The sequence below is a fragment of the Procambarus clarkii genome, chromosome 71 (assembly GCF_040958095.1).
Source record: "Procambarus clarkii isolate CNS0578487 chromosome 71, FALCON_Pclarkii_2.0, whole genome shotgun sequence".
Taxonomy (NCBI): Eukaryota; Metazoa; Arthropoda; class Malacostraca; order Decapoda; family Cambaridae; genus Procambarus; species Procambarus clarkii.
Window position 1 is genome coordinate 29,459,577 of NC_091220.1, and position 22,964 is coordinate 29,482,540.

At 37.6% G+C, this 22,964-nt stretch overlaps 2 protein-coding genes across 4 annotated transcripts; one reads left to right on the plus strand and one right to left on the minus strand.

Moving 5' to 3' along the window:
• The first annotated feature begins 1,411 nt into the window (after positions 1–1,411).
• On the plus strand, positions 1,412–5,680 carry LOC138356334 (uncharacterized). Its single transcript, XM_069312302.1, has 3 exons — positions 1,412–1,542; positions 3,211–3,416; positions 5,092–5,680. The coding sequence occupies exons 1-3, from the start codon at positions 1,440–1,442 to the stop codon at positions 5,128–5,130; spliced, it is 348 nt and encodes a 115-aa protein (XP_069168403.1). The 5' UTR covers positions 1,412–1,439; the 3' UTR covers positions 5,131–5,680.
• A 9,833-nt stretch (positions 5,681–15,513) lies between these two features.
• LOC123773413 (uncharacterized) lies at positions 15,514–22,524 on the minus strand. Of its 3 annotated transcripts, XM_069312230.1 has the most exons (10): positions 22,410–22,524; positions 21,249–21,320; positions 19,507–20,781; positions 19,058–19,162; positions 18,673–18,902; positions 18,289–18,467; positions 17,582–17,699; positions 17,255–17,346; positions 16,204–16,411; positions 15,514–16,070 (listed from the first exon to the last, which is right to left on the minus strand). In XM_069312230.1, the coding sequence occupies exons 3-7, from the start codon at positions 19,616–19,618 to the stop codon at positions 17,660–17,662; spliced, it is 666 nt and encodes a 221-aa protein (XP_069168331.1). In that variant the 5' UTR covers positions 19,619–20,781; positions 21,249–21,320; positions 22,410–22,524; the 3' UTR covers positions 15,514–16,070; positions 16,204–16,411; positions 17,255–17,346; positions 17,582–17,659. The 3 variants fall into 3 exon arrangements, with proteins under 3 accessions (XP_069168331.1, XP_069168332.1, XP_069168333.1); XM_069312231.1 differs by lacking the exons at positions 21,249–21,320; positions 22,410–22,524 and having other exon boundaries at positions 19,507–21,068; XM_069312232.1 differs by lacking the exons at positions 18,289–18,467; positions 18,673–18,902; positions 19,058–19,162; ... (1 more) ...; positions 21,249–21,320; positions 22,410–22,524 and adding an exon at positions 17,915–18,215.
• Between the last annotated feature and the right edge of the window lie 440 nt (positions 22,525–22,964).

Below are 22,964 nucleotides of genomic sequence, written 5' to 3' on the forward strand. Positions count from 1 at the left end.
CCACTACCACCTGTTAGGTGGGTAAGGGGTCCAATAACACCCGCAGGATGAGTATGGGGGTCACATCCACCCACAGGAATGGTATGGGGATCACTTCCACCCACAGGAAGGGTATGGGATCCAATACCATCCACTGGATGTGTATTGCGTCCACTACCACCGACAGGATGGGTATGGGCTCACAACCACCCACAGGATAGGTATGGGGTCCAATACCACCCACAGGATGAGTATGGGGTCCACTATAACCCACAGGATGGGTATGGGGCTCCAACCACCCACAGAATAAGTATGGGGTACAATAACACCCACTGGATATGTATGGCATCCATTGCCCCCACAGGATGACTATAGGGTACAGTATCGCCCACAGGATTAGTATATAGGGTTCACTGCCGCCCACAGAGTCGGTATGGGGTCCACCGCCACCCACAGGGTCGGTATGGGGTCCACTACCGCCCACAGGGTCGCTATGAAGTCAACTACCGTCCACAGGGTCGGTAGGGGTCCACTACCGCCCACAGGGTCGGCAGGGGGTCCACTGCCACCCACTGGGTCGGTAGGGGGTCCACTGCCGCCCACAGGATCGATAGGGGGTCCACTGCCGCCCACAGGGTCGATATGGGGGGGGGTCCACTACCGCCCACAGGATCGATAGGGGGTCCACTGCCGCCCACAGGGTCGGTAGGGGGTCCACTGCCGCCCACACGTTCGGTAGGGGTCCACTGCCGCCCACAGGGTCGGTAGGGGGTCCACTGCCGCCCACAGGATCGATAGGGGGTCCACTGCCGCCCACAGGGTCGATAGGGGGTCCCTTACCGCCCACAGGGTCTCTATGAAGTCAACTACCGCCCATAGTGTTTGTATAGTGTCCACTATCGCCCATAGTGTTATTATGGGGTCCACTACCCCTCATAGGGTCGGTATGGGGGTCCATTACTACCCACAGGGTGTGTCTGGGGTCTATTTTGGCAATACTGCTTTTCCAATCTCATTTGTTGTTCAATGTAAAATATTTGTTGCTCGACTTGCAACAATTTATATATATATATATATATATAGTATAGTGCCTTTGCAATAATGTACCAATGTGTGTATTTTCATAACTCGTTTTAAATTGTTGAAAAATAAATAACTACATTGTGAATGCAAGTCAATGTTTACATGCTAAATCAGAGTTGCCAGATTCCGCTTAAAATAGCAAATTGTGCTTATTTTCAAAGCTTGAGAATTTAGCTTTAAAGTAGTTAAAAAACTACGAATTTCGCAATTTGCTATGTACTTTAGTGTACTATTTTAAAATAAGGTTGGTTTTTAAGCTGCAAGTCATATGAATCTCAAAAAAAGTATATTATTAACAATCTTATCTCCATAGTTCACTAGTTTCTGTAAATCAGATCTGGTAACTGTAGGCCAAGTACTGGTAGACTCAAGACACAATGTGTGTTGAAGCTATTCTCTTTGAAGAAGTCATCTCGACAGGATCTTCCAGCTCCAGCTATAAAACTTCACCAAACATGGATCTACCTAGTACATCAAATGGTAAGAAATTACTAAACTGTAGTAAACTGAATCTGACACTGTCATATATATATATATATATATATGTATGTGTGTATGTATGTATGTATGTATGTATGTATGTATGTATGTATGTATGTATGTATGTATGTATATATATATATATATATATATGTTGTACCTAGTAGCCAGAACGTCGTACTCGGCTTACTATGCAAGGCCCGATTTGCATAATAAGCCAAGTTTTCCTGACAGTATATTTTCTCTAATTTGTTTTCTGATGAAATGATAAAGCTACCCATTTCATTATGTATGAGGTCAATTTTTTTTATTGGAGTTAAAATTAACGTAGATATATGGCCGAACCTAACCAACCCTACCTAACCTAACCTAACCTATATTTATAGGTTAGGTTAGGTTAGGTAGCCGAAAAAGTTAGGTTAGGTTAGCTTAGGTAGGTTAGGTAGTCGAAAAACAATTAATTCATAAAAACTTGGCTTATTAGGCAAATCGGGCCTTGCATAGTAGGCTGAGAAGTGCGTTCGGGCTACTAGGTACGACATATATATATATATATATATATATATATATATATATATATATATATATATATATATATATATATATATATATATATATATATATATGAGGGGTACCACCTCTGGTGCAAGTGTAGGGACCCATAGCCTCGGAGAAGAAAATAAAGAGTACTCAGAGAAGACCTTGTGGATCCTCACTGAACACTTTCATATTTTCTTCTCCTACCACCCTTATTCTTTTGGTATGTGTGTATATTTATCTAACTTTATTTGAAAACGTCATTACACAAAAAAAGTTACAATATTGATTATATATATATATATATATATATATATATATATATATATATATATATATATATATATATATGTCGTACCTAGTAGCCAGAACGCACTTCTCAGCCTACTATGCAAGGCCCGATTTGCCTAATGAGCCAAGTTTTCCTGAATTAATATATTTTCTCTAATTTTTTTCTTATGAAATGATAAAGCTACCCACTTCATTATGTATGAGGTCATTTTTTTTTTATTGGAGTTAAAATTAACGTAGATATATGACAGAACCTAACCAACCCTACCTAACCTAACCTAGCCTATCTTTATAGGTTAGGTTAGGTTAGGTAGCCGAAAAAGTTAGGTTAGGTAGGTTAGGTCGTCGAAAAACAATTAGTTCATGAAAACTTGGCGTATTAGGCAAATCGGGCCTTGCATAGTAGGCTGAGAAGTGCGTTCTGGCTATTAGGTACGACATATATATATATATATATATATATATATATATATATATATATATATATATATATATATATATATATATATATATATATATATATATATATAATTTTTTTTTCTTCCAATAATATAGTATTCGCTTGAAATTAACAGCCTGGTCAATCAGGCTGTTGGATTCAACTCCTCTCAGTTTTGTTATACGAGTTACAGCATGGTTAATCACATCCAAAATTAAAGTTATTTCCAGATGCAGTCCTAAAATTTTTAACATTGCTCTCACTAGTGTTAATGTAGATTATTTCATAATTTAAATAATATATTTAATTACTGTAGTACATTTTAACAACAATTTAATTTATAATTTTTGCAGCATAGGTCATTTGAATATAAGTATTTTATTAGAAACTATTTCCTTCAGGTCTTCAGGGAAAATTCTTGAGGAGATGCACAAACTGCAAACAATGTGTGCATGTCCGAAGCAATGTTTGCAAGTTCTGCCAGTGTGACTTCCGAAACAGTAGAGAATTAATGAAGAATGAAGAGGAAGCCCGTTTTCTACTTAAAGGCAAGAAGGCTTTAGAACGAAATACAGCAAGCCGGGTTCTACGAAGGATTGAAAATCAGGTATTGAAGTTTGTCTACATCTGTTGTATTCATTTGTATTCTTCTTATGCTGAACTTGCTTGATAAGGTATAGAATCAACATGAATAATGCTGTACAGTACTTACATACTATTTGTTTATTTATTTATATACAAGATAGCACACTGGGATTATGAGAGTACATAGAATTGATGTTTTTACATTCTTGTAAAGCCACTAGCACACATAGTGTTTTGGGCAGGTCCTTAATCTAACAGATAATTTTAAATAGGCAATTTAAAGCTTAAATGGAAAAAATTGGCTGGTACATTGTAAGAAAGTATCACAAAGATTACTATGTACATTAAAGTAAAATTTGAGGGTTATCAACATATAAATTGTAGCATAATTTGAGGAATATTTCAAGGTATAATATAGTAAGATATGCATTCAATATAACAATCATGATATAAGGTGATAGCAATGATTACAATGGAAAAGTTGTATGGTTTAGGCACATATATTCTGGCATTGGATTTCATAAGATACAGTGCGAGTTTAATACACTAGTTAGGAAACTATCAAGAAAAAATTTAGGTACTTTTTGGTTTTATTTTTTAAAATGGCAGAAGTTGGCCAAGTTTTCCTGAATTAATATATTTTTTCTAATTTTTTTCCTATGAAATGATAAAGCTACCCAATTCATTACGTATGAGGTCAATTTTTTTTATTGGAGTTAAAATTAACGTAGATATATGACCGAACCTAACCAACCCTACCTAACCTAACCTAACCTATCTCTATCGGTTAGGTTAGGTTAGGTAGCAGAAAAAGTTAGGTTAGGTTAGGTTAGGTAGGTTAGGTAGTCGAAAAAACATTAATTCATGAAAACTTGGCTTATTATGCAAATTGGGCCATGCATAGTTGGCTGAGAAGTGCGTTCTGGCTATTAGGTACGACATATATATATATATATATATATATATATATATATATATATATATATATATATATATATATATATGTATATATATATATATATATATATATATATATATATATATATATATATATATATATATATATATATATATATATAATTTCAATTCAATCATCTCTGTCGTTGATGTATATGGCAAAAAGTGTGTGGCCCAATACAGCACTATGTCTTAACGTAATGGGTCCAAGGGCCCATAAGGTCTCGACAGCATTAAGGGTCCTTTAGCAAACCAGTGTGCTGGTGCCCCTATGACACCCATGACGTCTTTGTATCATTTCAAGTTTGTACATGTACTTCTTAAGATATGGGCACCATACAACTGCTGCATATTCTAGCTTTTGTCTAAAAAAATCATGAACAATTTATTTATTATTTATCCATGAATGCCAGAACTAAACCCTGTGGTACTCCACTCGTGACATTTCTCCAGTCCAATACATTGCCTCTGATTACTGCCCTCATTTTTCTATCAGTTTGAAATTTTTTAATCCATGTTAGAAGCTTACCTGTCACCCCTCCAATATGTTCCAGTTTCCAGAACAAACTCTTATGTGGAATTCTATTGAATGCCTCTTTTAGGTCCAGATAGATGCAGTCAACCCAACCATATCTTTCCTGTAAAATTTCTGCGGCTCGATCATAGTAACTGATTAAATTTGTTACACAGGATCTTCCATTTCAAAATTTTTTATTTTTTATTTTTATTTTTTATTCCAGCACGCACAAGGAAGCTTGATGCAGATAAACTTACATTAGGATCAGAAGGTGATAGCGATAATGCCCTGGAAAAAAATCCTGACGAGCTACAAGTGCAGCAGGTGCATAAAGTCCAAAAAGTACCGCAGGTGCAAGAAATTCAACAATTACAAAAAGTTCCGCAGGTGGAACATTTACAAAAAGTTCCGCCGGTGCAACAAGGGCTACCATTAGCAATCCTTCAGAAACAGCAAGAAGTACAAGTAGTAAAATTTGAACCACAGGGAACTACACCAGGAAAACAGTGTAGTAACAACGGAATGGGAATTTTAAAATACCTGAGGAAACAGGTAAAAAAGGACAAACAATAGAAATGGTTCCTTACACATTATTTGGTAGTTTATAGGTATTTTACTTATAATACTTTATATTATGTCTACAGTTTATAATTTAGTTTACAGTTAATTTACTTTTCAACTTCCATATCTTACATGAAGGATTTTTACTGTTTTTCATTTTTAAAACCTTATTAGTATCATTTATAGTTTAGTGTCAATTCACTTATAATACAATATATGGAATAATTTACTAAATTCATTTAACTATAATAAATTTAAATAAACATTTTTACCCCAGGATGAGTTTCAGTCACCCTACCCAAAAAATTAATGTTTCTTTATTACTAATCTTGTGAGAGGTAGCTTATTGTGCAGCCCATACTCATTCTGTGAGTGTTAGTTTATTGTGCACCCCATAGTCATCATGTCACCCAAGCCTGCTGCAGCTGCACCTGAGGGGTGGTGTAGGGAACCATTAGTGTACTATTATGATTTGAGAGAGAGAATGCTCTGTGGACAGAGCATCAATATGGCTTAAGGCATTGAGCTTTGCCTCAAGATGAAGCTTGGGCTGATCTCTGATTTGCTTCTTGGGAGTCTTCATTTACGTGCACCCCATACTCAACCACTTTGTAGTAATTAATTGTGCAACCCATACTCATCCTGTTACCAGTAGTTTGTGCAACCCATACTTATCCTGTGATCCCTATCCCTCTACTTCAAGTCCCTCAAGGGGCGCACGAATTCAGTTTGGCATACTGCATCCTGCCTTCCCATCCCTAGCTACTGACCCATCACAATATTTTATTTTATTTTATTTATATATATACAAGTAGGTACATTGGGGTTGTGAGAATACATTGAATAGTACAGTATTTACAATCTTGTAAAGCCACTAGTATGCGCAGCGTTTCAGGCAGGTCCTTAATCTAACAGATAATTTTAAGTAGGTAATTTCTATCAGAATTGATAAATGATAATAAATACATTGTTTACATACATACATTACAAATACATACATATAAGCTCAAAAGCTTCATTGAAGGTTGTAACAGAACCCATGAGCACCACACCAGAAAAAAATACAGTTTTGATATTCCAAGAATACGACTTAATCAAACTAGAAATGCTCTACAAATCAAGGGACCCAGAATGTGGAATGATCTTCCCAACCATGTTAAAGACTGTACCTCTCTCAACCAGTTTAAGATAAAAACTAAACACTACCTAATAAATTCACTAACCTACCTTACCCCTCTATTGTCAACCCATGTCTGTTATTTTTTTTTTTTTTTAATCAACACTGTTTGTCAACCTATTGTATTTGTGCTGCTTTTTCAGTCATGTTCCCTCTTTTTTTTATCTTTATTTGTATTTGTTCTCAACACATTTTATTCTTTATGCTCAATTAGTATTAAGTTCTAGATATTAATGTTTTTCCTGCCCGAAACGCGTTGCGTAATAGTGGCTTTAGGCATTGTATGTACTAGCTCTATCTATATATCGATCCATTAATGTAACATTACTTGTATGTATGTACCTTACCTGAATAAACATATTTATTTATTTATTTATTTATTTATTTATTTATACAAGTTTAACTCTGGGGATATCAAAGAGATATTTATTTCTGGTGTGGTGATAATGGGTCCTATTACATCTGTCCAGGAAGAGTTTCAGAGCAGGATTTGCATTTAAGAACAGGGTTTTGTAAATGTAGTTGACACAAGAGAATTTATGGAGTGAGATTATGTTTAGCATGTTTAGGGAGTTAAACAAGGGGGCTGTGTGTTGTCTGAAAGCAGAATTTGATATTATTCTGATAGCAGATTTTTGCTGGGTGATGATGGACTTGAGGTGGTTTGCAGTGGTTTGCAGTGGTTGAACCCCATGCACAGATACCATAGTTGAGATAGGGATAGATTAGTGTATAATATAGAGAGATGAGAGCAGGGTTAGGTACATAATATCTGATTTTGGAGAGTATACCAACTGTTTTAGAGACTTTCTTAGTTATGTATTGTATGTGGGTACTGAAGTTGAGTCTCTTGTCTAAGAATAGACCAAGAAACTTTCCATCATTGTTATTGCTAATGTTTACATTGTCATCTGAAGCTGAATTGCATTTGTAGATTTGCTTCCAAATAAGATGTAGTAGGTCTTTTCTATGTTAAGTGTTAGTTTGTTGGTTGACATCCATAAGTGGACTTTTTTTAGTTCATTATTAACAACATTACAGTATTTAGTGTATGTGGGTTGGGGTTGGAGTAGATGAGTGTAGTATCATCAGCAAACAATATAGGTTTCAGAATGTTAAGAACATATACATCCTGCCTTCCCATCCCTAGCTACTGACCCATCACAATATACATCCTGCCTTCCCATCCCTAGCTACTGACCCATCACAATATACATGTAGTAGAGTGTTTTCTGTAGGCAATTTTCTAATTATACAATCATATGTTGCCCTCAGCTCTCCTATTTCATACATACTTTTTTTCTTTTGCAAGGGAGTAATTACTACATCTACATTACAATCCTCCCATGGTGGTGTAAATTTTCTCTTGGGCACAGCAATACACTCTGAAATAACATCATACTTAATAACATTAGAACATAAGGTATTCATATATGCTCTTTTCTTCATCATACATTGTTCAGTACTTCCCACCTTTTGAACTGAGAGGACCAATTCATTAGCTCCCCCACCTCTCATTAATCTAATGGCAGAAGCTACATTTATCTCTGCAATTCTATCCCCAATACTCTGCAGATTCAACTCCATCCTGATTTTCTCAATCATAGCATTTCTTGGGCATCCTAAGATAATTCTCATGGCTTCATTTTGTACCTGTGGGAGGTTGGTGCTGGGGTTACTGTGGGAGGTGTACTGTGTGAGGTTGGTGTTGGGGTTACCTGTAGGAGGTGTACTGTGGGAGGTTGGTGCTGGGGTTACTGTGGGAGGTGTACTGTGTGAGGTTGGTGTTGGGGTTACCTGTAGGAGGTGTACTGTGGGAGGTTGGTGCTGGGGTTACCTGTGGGAGGTGTACTGTGGGAGGTTGGTGTTGTGTACTGTGGGAGGTTGGTGCTGGGGTTACCTGTGGGATGTGTACTGTGGGAGGTTGGTGTTGTGTACTGTGGGAGGTTGGTGCTGGGGTTACCTGTGGGAGGTGTACTGTGGGAGGTTGGTGTTGTGTACTGTGGGAGGTTGGTGTTGGGGTTACCTGTGGGAGGTGTACTGTGGGAGGTTGGTGCTGGGGTTACCTGTGGGATGTGTACTGTGGGAGGTTGGTGTTGTGTACTGTGGGAGGTTGGTGTTGGGGTTACTGTGGGAGGTTGGTGCTGGGGTTACTGTGGGAGGTGTACTGTGTGAGGTTGGTGTTGGGGTTACCTGTAGGAGGTGTACTGTGGGAGGTTGGTGTTGTGTACTGTGGGAGGTTGGTGTTGGGGTTACCTGTGGGAGGTGTACTGTGGGAGGTTGGTGCTGGGGTTACCTGTGGGATGTGTACTGTGGGAGGTTGGTGTTGTGTACTGTGGGAGGTTGGTGTTGGGGTTACTGTGGGAGGTTGGTGCTGGGGTTACCTGTGGGAGGTGTACTGTGGGAGGTTGGTGTTGGGGTTACCTGTGGGAGGTTGGTGTTGTGTACTGTGGGAGGTGTACTGTGTGAGGTTGGTGTTGGGGTTACCTGTAGGAGGTGTACTGTGGGAGGTTGGTGTTGTGTACTGTGGGAGGTTGGTGCTGGGGTTACCTGTGGGATGTGTACTGTGGGAGGTTGGTGTTGTGTACTGTGGGAGGTTGGTGTTGGGGTTACTGTGGGAGGTTGGTGCTGGGGTTACCTGTGGGAGGTGTACTGTGGGAGGTTGGTGTTGGGGTTACTGTGGGAGGTTGGTGCTGGGGTTACTGTGGGAGGTGTACTGTGTGAGGTTGGTGTTGGGGTTACCTGTAGGAGGTGTACTGTGGGAGGTTGGTGTTGTGTACTGTGGGAGGTTGGTGTTGGGGTTACCTGTGGGAGGTGTACTGTGGGAGGTTGGTGCTGGGGTTACCTGTGGGATGTGTACTGTGGGAGGTTGGTGTTGTGTACTGTGGGAGGTTGGTGTTGGGGTTACTGTGGGAGGTTGGTGCTGGGGTTACCTGTGGGAGGTGTACTGTGGGAGGTTGGTGTTGGGGTTACCTGTGGGAGGTTGGTGTTGTGTACTGTGGGAGGTTGGTGTTGTGTACTGTGGGAGGTTGGTGCTGGGGTTACCTGTGGGATGTGTACTGTGGGAGGTTGGTGTTGTGTACTGTGGGAGGTTGGTGCTGGGGTTACCTGTGGGAGGTGTACTGTGGGAGGTTGGTGTTGTGTACTGTAGGAGGTTGGTGTTAGGGTATTCACCTAGTATATCTTGTTTCTGGGTGTACTAACCTAGTATATGTTGCGTGTGTGTGTGTATACTCACCTAGTCTCACCTAGAATATCTTGTGTGTAAGTTCTCAACTAGTACTCACCTAGTATACCTTGTATGTGTGTATTCACCTAGTATATCTTGTTTCTGGGTGTACTAACCTAGTATATGTTGCGTGTGTGTGTGTATACTCACCTAGTCTCACCTAGAATATCTTGTGTGTAAGTTCTCAACTAGTACTCACCTAGTATACCTTGTATGTGTGTATTCACCTAGTATATCTTGTTTCTGGGTGTACTAACCTAGTATATGTTGCGTGTGTGTGTGTATACTCACCTAGTCTCACCTAGAATATCTTGTGTGTAAGTTCTCAACTAGTACTCACCTAGTATACCTTGTATGTGTGTATTCACCTAGTATATCTTGTTTCTGGGTGTACTAACCTAGTATATGTTGCGTGTGTGTGTGTATACTCACCTAGTCTCACCTAGAATATCTTGTGTGTAAGTTCTCAACTAGTACTCACCTAGTATACCTTGTATGTGTGTATTCACCTAGTATATCTTGTTTCTGGGTGTACTAACCTAGTATATGTTGCGTGTGTGTGTGTATACTCACCTAGTCTCACCTAGAATATCTTGTGTGTAAGTTCTCAACTAGTACTCACCTAGTATACCTTGTATGTGTGTATTCACCTAGTATATCTTGTTTCTGGGTGTACTAACTTAGTATATGTTGCGTGTGTGTGTGTATACTCACCTAGTCTCACCTAGAATATCTTGTGTGTAAGTTCTCAACTAGTACTCACCTAGTATACCTTGTATGTGTGTATTCACCTAGTATATCTTGTTTCTGGGTGTACTAACTTAGTATATGTTGCGTGTGTGTGTATACTCACCTAGTCTCACCTAGAATATCTTGTGTGTAAGTACTCAACTAGTACTCACCTAGTATACCTTGTCAGACCTTGCCTATACCCTATACAGACCTAGTGTGTGTGTACGATCATATGTGGCATTCTTCCAAGAAAAGGAGTTAGAAATGAAACGGTATAATCAGATCCTTTTATACAACACATTGAGAAAGAATAAAGGTTAAGTGTGGTATCAGTAAGATTTACACACTAGTCCACACTTGCGTGGTGTACAATGTAAGTGGAGGCAGAGTTGGAGGGAGGGAAATGTAGTTGGTGGACCTGTGGTCAGGGTGGCTCCAGAGGTAGGGTGTCAAATTTCAGTGTTTATGGCAGGGTAAGGGAATGGTCGTCGTTGGTCTTGTGATTCAATATTTTCTTGTTGTCGCTAAGTTACACTTTTTCAGGTCTATATAGTACAATGGCCAGTCCTCATGTACCTAGTAATTATGTACCTTAAATTATGTTCGTAAATTATGTAATTATGTTCATGTACCTAGTAGCTATAGTGTCAGTTGGGGGTTAATGGGCCAGGCCGAGTGTGCCTGTGCCCCACAAATATCACCCTTATTGCTGACTAGTTGGTATAACGGCTTTTCCCAAACCTCTCTCTCGCCAGAATTATACTGACATGTGAATATCTTTGGCAGTTGATGAATCCTAAATATAAATAATAAATAAATAAATGTTTATTTAGGTAAGGTACATCCATACAAGAAATTTTTACAAAGATTGGTGGACTTATAGATAGATTCATACATTGCATAACTGCATGGCATAACTGGCAATCCCCTCATAGTGTTCAAGTGAGAACTGGATAAGCACCTCCAAAGGATACCCAAGTATGCCAAGTATGCTGCCCTGAGGAACACCAATGTTGATGGGTAGGGTGGGAGAAATTGAATTATTCACAGAAACATACTGGAGCCTGTCAGTGAGGTACGTAGGATTTGAGGTATTGCAGGGAATACAAGACACTGATCACTGGTCTCCCATTTGGTCCTCATTGCTTTATCTTACTATTATTGAATGTCAATAACCGTATTATGCAATTTCAATTTCTTCTATTGCTTTCTTTATTATGCACCCCATACCCATCCCGTGGGCCGTGGTGTAAAGGATTACAGAGGCACATAATCGGTTCAGGACCGGAACCCTCTAGTTCGTTTAGCTAAGCAAATAACAATGTTTGACGCTAGTTACAAAATTATTAATGTTGTATACACATGTACACACACACTCATACATACATACATATATATTTATATATATATATATATATATATATATATATATATATATATATATATATATATATATATATATATATATATATATATATATATAATTATACCAGTATAATCTAATAATATATACTGGTCTAATAAAATAATTATACCAGTTAATACTCTCACTCGTTGTGTTAGGATATGTTAGCTTGATAAAACTGACTGTTCATTGTTGAGAAATGTGTTAACAAACAATATATCTGACTTATCAAGACTGTAGCTTGCTTAGCAAGGAACTTTTTTTAAATTTGGGTTCAGTTTAACTACCGCTCAAGGGATGAGTAATTGGGGCATAATAAAGGAACTAAGCTGATAAAATGAAAGATGGGGGATCAGCCATTACACGTGTTAATGACTCTTGTATAGTTGTGTAGTTAAGGACATCAGGGTAAAGGGGTAATGGGCATTGTGGTTGATTGTTCTACCTGGGAATCCTCCACTGTTTTATATCTTATGTATGTATGTATGTACTAACCTAGTTGTGGTTGCAAGGGTTGAACTTTGGCTCTTTGGTCCCGCCACTTGAATACATACACTTGAATACATACACTTGAAACTGTGTATGGAATCAGCCTCCACCACCTGTGTCCCCTTGTGCGTGTACCACATGTGTTAAATAAATGTATGTATGTATGTATGTATGTACGTATGTATGTATGTATGTATGTATGTATGTATGTATGTATGTATGTATGTATGTATGTATGTATGTATGTAAGGAGAGAGAGAGAGAGAGAGAGAGAGAGAGAGAGAGAGAGAGAGAGAGAGAGAGAGAGAGAGAGAGAGAGAGAGAGAGAGAGAGAGAGAGAGAGAGAGAGAGAGAGAGAGAGAGAGAGAGAAAGAGAGAGAGAGAGAGAGAGAGAGAGAGAGAGAGAGAGAGAGAGAGAGAGAGAGAGAGAGAGAGAGAGAGAGAGAGAGAGAGAGAGAGAGAGAGAGAGAGAGAGAGAGAGAGAGAGAGAGAGAGAGAAAGAGATGAAGATCGAGACAGAGAAATAGATATAGACAGAGTCAGGGAGAGAATGTTAGACACAGAGACGTATAGATAAGGATATGCAAAGTCAGTGAGAGAATGACAGAGATAGAGCGAGGAAAGAGACAGAGAGATAGGCTGACACAGAGAATGTCAGAAACGAGGAGAGGCAGAGACAGAGGGACAGGGACAGACGGACAGGGCCAGAGGAGGGACGGGGGAACAGAGGGGGAGCAGTGGGACAGGGAGGGAGACAGGGACAGAGAGGGGGACATGGACAGAGACAGAGACAGAGGGACAGGGTCAGAGAGGGGGACCGGGGGACAGAGGGAGGAGAGGGGGGCAGGAGACCAAGAGAGAGGGGACAGAGGAGAGACAGGGACAAGGGGACAGAGATGGATAGGGGGACTGGAGGAAAGGGAGGGGGACAGATGATGGACAGCGGACAGAAAGAGTGGGCAGGGGGACAGAGAGGTACAGGGGACAGAGAGATGGACAGGGGGACATAGAGGAACAGGGGGACAGAGAGTGACAGGGGGACAGAGAGAGGAACAGGAGGACAGAGAAGAACAGGGGGACAGAGAGAGACAGGGGGGACAGAGACAGGGACAATGGGATAGAGAGGGACAGGGGGACAGAGAGATGGAAAGGGGGGACAGGGGGACAGAGAGGGGGAAAGGGATCTGGGACAGAGGACAGAAAATGTGGGCAAGGGGACAAAGTGAGGGACAGGGGACAAAGATGGACAGGGGGACAAAGATGGACAAGGGGGACAGGAGGAAAGGGGGGAGATGTATGAGGGGAAATGTTTGCGGAAGATGGAGAAGGGGTATTTAGAACGGTAAGTTAGAGAGGGGGCAACTAAGGCCCATCATTGAAAAACAAATGAGCATCATTGCAATAGCAGGAGCCACGCACATCTTTAGCCTGCGTTGTTGAGACATTGTCAATTAAGCGGTGTCCAATAGCAGTATCTTCGGTATTTAAGCGTTACCTTAAAAAATACTGGAAATATTGAAAGCTATTAATCCAGATATTAATCCCCTTGTGCAACGCACACAAGAGGCAACAGCTTCTAGCTCTACAAGCCGCAATATAAAATAGAGAATAGGCGATTGTTTTCACTCACAGTGTAATAAACCCACGGACCCACCCACCCGCTGAAGCCGTAAATGCCAAGACATTACTTCCGTTTAAAATTAAGCCGGAATAATCCTCATGTATGTGGAGGATGTGGGAGGCCTTTGATCAACCACCGACTTCCTGCCCCGTCGACGGGGCCATCAGCCCTCAGTGTTCCCTCAGCCAAAATAATGTGAAACATGTATGTGGGTGTATTAAATATTTTAATTTATTATTTCCAAGATTTAGCTGTTAGCTCTTGGACCCCGCCTTTCTAAGCGTCGGTTGTCTAATGTACCGACTCTCGGCCTCTTTTCCTCCATCATATCTAAACAACATATATTTTTATCTAACACACTCACACATCCCCAAGATGCAGCCTTTAGCAGCTTCCTGACTTTCAGGTTCCTATTTACTGCAAGGTGAATAGAGGCATTAGTGTGTGTATGTTTGTGTCTGTGTGTGTGTGTGTATACGTGTGTGTGTGTGTGTGTGTGTAAACTCACCTAGTTGTGGTTGCGGGGGGTTGAGCTCTGGCTCTTTGGTCCCACCTCTCAACTGGCAATCAACTGATGTACAGATTCCTGAGCCTACTGGGCTCTATCATATCTGCATTTGAAACTGTGTATGGAGTCAGCCTCCACCACATCACTGCCTAATGCATTCCATCTATTAACTACTCTGACACTGAAAAAGTTCTTTCTAACATCCTAGTGGTTCATTTGGGTACTAAGTTTCCACCTGTGTCCCCTTGTTCGCCTACCACCCGTGTTAAACAGTTTATCTTTATGTACCCTATCAATTGCATTTCTCGCAGCCTGTCCTCGTAACTCATGCCTCTTAGTCCTGGGACTAGCCTATTTGCATACCACTAAACTTTTTCAAGCTTCGTCTTGTGCTTTTTTTTTTTTTTTTTTTTTTTTGAGATATATACAAGAGTTGTTATATTCTTGTACAGCCTAGTACTAAGTATATGGTGTTTGGCTAGATAAGAGTAAAACTGCTTGTAGATTAGTTTTTCAAAAAATGTTGACAAGTTAGGCAGGATTGATATAGGTCTGTAATTGTTAACATCTGTGAGATCACCACATTTGTGTACAGGGGTAACTCGCTTTTTTTAGGATAACTGGAAAGGTTTGGAGTTCAAGTGACCTGTTGAAGAGCATGAGAATTCTTTGGAGACAATTCCTAACCTATACTTCTTCTCAAGGTCATGTTTTTTATTAATGGGTTTAAGTATTCCCTTTGTAAGCAAGGGATTGTTAAGCCTTTTGGTTATGCTTACAAAAAAGTCACAGGACAGACATTATCAGCAGCAGTTATAAAATTGTCAATAGCAGTTTCATTGTGCAGCCTAAAACTTAACTCCCTTGACTCTAGAGGTATATATATTAGGTTTAGGTTAGGTTTTTTTAATTAAACCAGCCAGGATGAGTGAAGCCATGAAGGGCGTTTTTATTAATTAAAACACCCAAATGTTGGGTGCTTCAGGTGTTGTTCCTCTTGGATGATCTTGTACCTCTCTGTCTCACACCTGTAAGAATGAGTGATATGGTTAAGGGGGAAACAAAGTGCAGGCAAGGCAATGGAGGCCAGTAGTAATCTTAGGGCTAGGATAATTAGAAATTAGAGAAATTAAGTAAGAGAAATTAGCAAGAGAAATCAGGTAAAATTTATTATACTTAACTTTTGTATCATGAGTTTAGTAGTAAATCTTCATCTTCATCATCATCATCTTCACTGTCACAAAGCTCCAGGTAGGGCTCGGAAACATCAACATCCTCTTCCTGGTATCCAAATAAACGCTTTGCATCACTCAGCTTGTCAGAACACATCTTTTGCCCTTGCTTCAAAAGAGCCAAGATTCCACTCTTATTTTTGGTTGAATTTCAGAGTTTTCACTATTGTAGATTTTTATGAAGCCTTGAAGCTTTTTCCTATCACACTCATTTCTGTGCCGGAGGGAAGAGCGCATTTTACTGGATGCTGCAAATAAAGTTTTTTGGCTGAAAGTTTTAAAGTTGTTAAAAAAATTTCCTCATCATTTACCTACATAGAAATTATAGACAAGAGCTAAATAGAAATTGCTTCAGAGTTAACAAAGAAATAGTAAGCCTACCTGCATCAGTGGCAATCAGATTTTTGCGATGCCTGATAGAGTCTGCAACTGCCTCGATAGAATATTTTATGTTCTTCGAGGTTGTTCCAGTGTTTAACTCTAACTCCTTACAAATCATTTGTAGGTCAGATCGCCATTCTTGAATCAATGACTTTTGAACATCAAGTTTGTCGATCTCATTTGAAACTGTTATTTCCGTCTCTCTGGCCTATTTGAAAATATAATAAATTTAATGAACAAATCACATTAACCATGATGAGTGGTTCGAACCTATGGGCTTGGCATTCCCAGATGCTTGCTGTAGTTGAATGCGCCACAACATGGTCAAAAGAATTGCAACCTAGGGTACTAATGAACCCACAATTCAATTTTTGTTAATTATGCACCCCCATACCCATTCCATGGGCGGTTGTGCATGCAGTTTCCCATGTACTTGGTCTGTGTCCTCCAGTAGTTTTACCTCTGATGGCCCTTTCAATACACATAGAATTCATATTATTGTGATATATCAATACATGGAGAAAGACATTGAAATGGGGGCATCAAAGGCAGAACTACTGAATGACAGAGACCGAGTTCATGGGGGAATTGTGTGAAACCTGGTTTGGCTTCAGTGGAAGCCTTGGGATCCTTGTGGGTGCAGTAGTACTCCAAGTTGCAATTCATCTGACCATGTCGTGGCGTAGTGAACTAGAGCATGCATCTGAGAGCACTCAGTGCATGGGGTTCAAACCCTCATCACAGTTCCCGTGATATATCACGATACTGTGATTTCTCTGTGAACACATTTGATATATCTCGGAATCATACATTTAGGTTAATTAAATACTATATACTTTATACAAATTAACCTTATTGATATATTGAAAAAGTTCAAGCAGTTAATTCAAGGAAATGGTCGCTAATTTATAATGGAAAATATATGTAGTACATGATCTGAACACATAACTAACCTATAAATGCATTATAATACCTTTCACATATAAATGCATTATAATAAGTTTCAAAATAAATACAAATAAATAAAATAAATATATATTATTTTTAGTACCTTTCTGAGTCGAGTAACTAATGCACGAGCCAGTCCATCAATTTTTCGATGGTTCCAAAAGACTGCACCCTCTGTGAGTTCTTCTGTTCTTTCTGAGAAAAATATTTATAGCAATGAACATCTTGAAGAGCATAGATTAATAACAGTTTCATAACATACCTTTACTCACCAAGACCAACTCAAGTTTGACCAATATGTTTTCATTCTTTTATTGATTATTTGAGGGAGTTGATACTTATTGAATACTGAATACAAATCGCATTATACTGATTACAGGGCAGGTAAAATAATAAAAAACTTGATCAGATGAACCATATAAACAAATACCAGCTTTCAGCATGTTTTTAGTTGTAGAGTTGTATCGTGAGAGGTATGCAAACACTTGCTCTGCCTCTTCCCCTAAAGTCATGCCACTTCCTTCTTGCCACCGCCCTCCATATAATACCTTTAACATAAAAGTATACAGTAAAAAAAAATTCAAATTATTGTACAAAAATTAAAAGCCTCCTACTATATTAAATGATACGTATATCATTAATCTTAAACAATCAGAAATCTTAAATTTTTTTACACAAACTGTACTTATTATATTTAATGTAATGTATACATTACATTAAATTTAATTAGTATACATAAATGTAATGTTATATTTTTATTTACCTGACAATACCAAGCATGTCCTTTTGCATGTAGGACTCCTAAAAATGGCTTTGCTTGTGGCTAATATTAAACAATGGGTAATGGGGTATCAAAAAATGTTTTATATGAAGAATTCTGATGCACTGCTAAATTTTACATAAAACAAAAATTTACATGGTGTTAGATAAATAAAATGATGATATGGATGCAATTGAAAGGCAAACTATAAAGACATACTCAGTTAAAAAATATGTCATATGACAATGTATATTTATATGTGCATACTTTATTTATAAGAACATTAATTTGAAGACAATATAATTCATTATAATATAGTGTGTGTAGAGAACAAAAGAATACTATACATTAAGTATCTGTAAAGCACATTTTATTACCTCCCAACTTTGTTGTAACGATACAGCTTCTTGTTGCCATCAATATGTACTGCTAAAGGGGTTTTATCACAAGCAGGACACTCATTGTCAGCTTCTCCTCTAATTTTTCTCAGCTCATATTGCTGGAATCGCCATTCGAAGAACACTCTCTTCGAAGTTATATAATTAATGGGTCCAATCTAGGAATAGAATTTTTTAGATGGTGACATTTAAAATGCATATTATGACATAAGATAAATAAACAAAAAAAACATTCCATTTTGTGTTTGAACAAAATTAAAAACTAATTATTAATAAATGAATATACATTACTACAAAATTTTGATAATTTTTGTATTGAAATATAAAACTGAAAATATTAAGAATAACGGTATCAAAACATACACGCCCACGAGAAGCACCAAAGGATTCCAGTGCAGTGACTAATGCCCGAAATGATGTTCCAGGACAATTTCTTTTTGTATGGTGCCATGATTCAAGCAGACTGGTGCTGTAGAATGTGCTGCTCTTTCCTAATGATGAATAGAAACCAGACTTGTGCATGGTCTTGCCTAGTTGTTGATGCTCATATCCACAGTGGCATGTATAGATTGGAGTATAGAGGTCATACCTTCCTGTAGTTTAAAATACAGTGCATTGAGTGGTGTGGCGACTTGCTAAAATAGTGATGTAAAAATTAACATTTATAGCAACAAAAATTTCAAAATGTATTGTGATTCAGGAATATCCGGTAATGGAAATAAAAGGGTAAATTTTAAAGTTTATTTACCCATTATAGTGATGAAGATGCAGAGATTGCTGGAGCTTGAAATTTTAAACTTGCAATCTGTGCAGTTGGGGCAAGAATTTGGTGGTTGGGCTGGTACAACAGGTTCTGGTAACAAAGAAAAGGAAGACAGTTTGACAAAATGAGTTTTATGGAAAAGAATTTCAGACTGAATATTTCATTGTTTCTTGATTGTACAAAATATTGACATTATTCTCCAGATAATGACTGAGAAATTCACAGAAAAGAAACAATCAGACGATTAAATCAATCTATAAAACCAAGTGTCAGGTTTAAACTTTAAGACTTCTCCAAATGTTGTAATGACTGAAATGAAACATTTATTCATTTTATTTTGTTATACCAAGATAATCGTAGCTCTAGACTGGGATTGGGAAGTAGAAGTAATCTCGGAACAAAGTACGGATTTTATACAGGTATCGTATACTTACTCCAGTGAAAGATATTTCCTTCAGGGCACACAGTTTGTGTCGGGTCTAATGGCTCATAAAAGCCATTTTTCCAATATAATCTGTGGTGGAAAGGCATGAGAAAATGTTGCATTTGGTCACAAATGTGACACAAAAATGCAAAACAGTCTTCACATTTGATGCTTGCCTCACAATTTGTACATTGTACACAAACTTTACCTGATGAAAAAAGGGGTAATTATTTATACTAATTTTAAATACTGTATACCTAACATTTTAAACAATCTGAAGTCTAAATGTATTAATAGAGTGTCATTAATATGCATATGATGCTTATTATACAGTATAACCTTAATGAACACAGCAATATTTAATTTACCTTTATCTGGAACACCCAACTCAGACAATGTCCAATCGAACAGCATTGCCCTGCTTTCTCCCCAATTAATCTCTGCATTTTTTCTTCTTTTTTGCCAGTCAGAAACACTTGGCTGAGAATCTTTAATTTGTTCAAGTTCTGCAGCAAGTACTTTGAAATATGGGATTACAAATTAGTAAGAAAAATTTGTAAGTGAAAGGAATGATTAGTATAATATGTTAAACAAAATTTCATAGGCATTAAGCACAATTTTGGTACATAATATTTATGACGTGTGTCCATTAAATAAACCCTCATTTAAATACCAACAAATGATGTTGGGACATACCAACATCAAATGATTCCAAAGTTTCTTCACCAGCTGCCAAATAACTTTGAGTGTACGTTCTGCCACTAGTAGAATAGCCCGCATTTTGAATGTGTGGTGGTGAAAGTATAGCAGGCAGAATGTCTGGGTGGCACATTTGAAGATTTAAGCATGGTACATAATTGCAAATTGTATACAAGTATTAATATTTTCAGACAAATCTCAAGATATTACTATAACTAACTTTATGCTACCAAGTTGTTCAGTGTTATAGTAATTTAATCTCCATAATTGTCTAGCATACACTTAAAAATAGGCAACAAATATTATTGGAAAGTACACAAATAACAGCTGTAGAAATATTGTTAAGAAAATAATAGAAGATTACCATCAGATTGGGGTGCAGCTGGTCTTTGTTTTGAATTAATGTGTGATACATCCTGTATGTTATCTTTTTTCTGTTTCTTGTTTGTCACCTTTATTGAGTTTGGTTCCTCCACGTTTAAGAGTCTCTTCAAGTACTCATTTCTTTGTATCATTGCAGCACGTGCTTTCTGGTACTCACGTTCAAGATGTTCTCTAGTCATCACTGCTATTCTCCGGTGAAATTCTGAAGAGAAAATAATACTGTTCGAAGGAAAAGTACAAGAACAAAACAAGAAAATTATGCTTATGCAAAATTATGCTACAATGTACCTATTAATAATCTTAAAATTTGCTACAAATTTCCTACTTATAATTATGTGTTAAATTATGGACTTTCCCATAATGATATGCATGTTAGTGGCATTACCTATACTGCCTACCTGGAGCCCCCTAGAGAGATAGTGACACAAGTTAAGGTAATCCCTTTAGTAAGGTGCTGGGTCAACATAAATAAGCTATAACTAATAAGGACACAAATCAATATGTTCATTTAACAGTGGTATTAACATTTATATAAATATAGCTAAGAATAAGTTTTTACAAGTGTAACAAAGTGAAAGAAATGTATGAAAATTTTGATGATATATTAAAATGCTCATTGATTGAACTTGTCTTCCTATATATAAAGTATAAAAATAGTAAACACAGTACCATTATTGTTGTCTGTAGTTATTTTTGGAACATCTGGTATGTACAGCATACTGTCAAAATCCGATGATCTATCTGAAAAATTGATTGGTAGCGTAAATATTTGAATTCATTGCATAGCCTTTTATACAAACAAAAAAGAAAAATTGTACAGAAAAGCTAACACAACATTATAACACCTTTCTGTGGTACTTTCTATGGTACAAAAGAAAACAAACCTTAATTATAAAGGAAAATAAACTGACAGAAGAACTATGAATACTGCTGAAAATACTTTCCACAAAATATCTGAACCAAGGGATAGTACCCCGAGATTTGAAATATGAAAATTTCACCCTTACAGTATTTAAAAAAAAGCAGAAAGAGTTAAGCACAAAACTAATGTCCAATCAGCTAGGTATAACACATCTGCAAGCTCATGGCGAAAATCCTAAGGGAGGGAATCATTTACCATCTTTCAGTGAACAATCTTATTCAATCGACACACCATGGTCTTCTTAAAAACAGATGCTACCTTATAAACCTCCTCACTTTTGGGACATGGTAACATGGTACTCAGATAAAGGGTTTCCGGTGGATGTAGTATACATGGATTATGCTAAAGACTTTAATAAGGTACCACATGGAAGACTAGCAAGGAAATTACAGGTTCATGAAAAAAATTGTAAAGTGCACAAAACAATAGTTAAAACAAAGAGAGCAAAAGGTCATACTAAATGGGAATGAATATGAAGAAATGTGTTAAGTTGAGTACCTCAGGGGTCCATTTTTAAGTCTAAAATATTTTTCATATATTGAACATCTATGATATAGAAAAGAATATAATCTAATCAACCACATCCTCATATTTGCAAATGCCTGGCATTTCACGAGCACTTTGTCCGGGGTTTATATTCTAGCCGGGGAGGATTTACTGGGTTAGGCTAACCTAACCTAACTTAACCAAACCAAACCAAGTATCTCAAGTTACAAATATCTCTGGGAATTCATATTATCTGCTGTTGTAGAATTGACAAAATGGACAGTGTCAACAAAATTATTCCCACATACTCCGTCACTATGTGATGGAGTACACATAGAATAGGGACTGAATTGTCCCAGACAGGGACAATTCTGTAACAAATGTTCTAGCATAAAACTTTGTACAGTTTAGTAATTCCTTACCATTTGATGTACTAGGTAGATCCATGTTTGGTGAAGTTTTATAGCTGGAGCTGGAAGATCCTGTCGAGATGACTTCTTCAAAGAGAATAGCTTCAACACATTGTGTCTTGAGTCTTCCAGTACTTGGCCTACAGTTACCAGATCTGATTTACAGAAACTAGTGAACTATGGAGATAAGATTGTTAATAATATACTTTTTTTGAGATTCATATGACTTGCAGCTTAAAAACCAATCTTATTTTAAAATAGTACACTAAAGTACATAGCAAATTGCGAAATTCGTAGTTTTTTAACTACTTTAAAGCTAAATTCTCAAGCTTTGAAAATAAGCACAATTTGCTATTTTAAGCGGAATCTGGCAACTCTGATTTAGCATGTAAACATTGACTTGCATTCACAATGTAGTTATTTATTTTTCAACAATTTAAAACGAGTTATGAAAATACACACATTGGTACATTATTGCAAAGGCACTATACTATATATATATATATATATATATATATATATATATATATATATATATATATATATATATATATATATATATATATA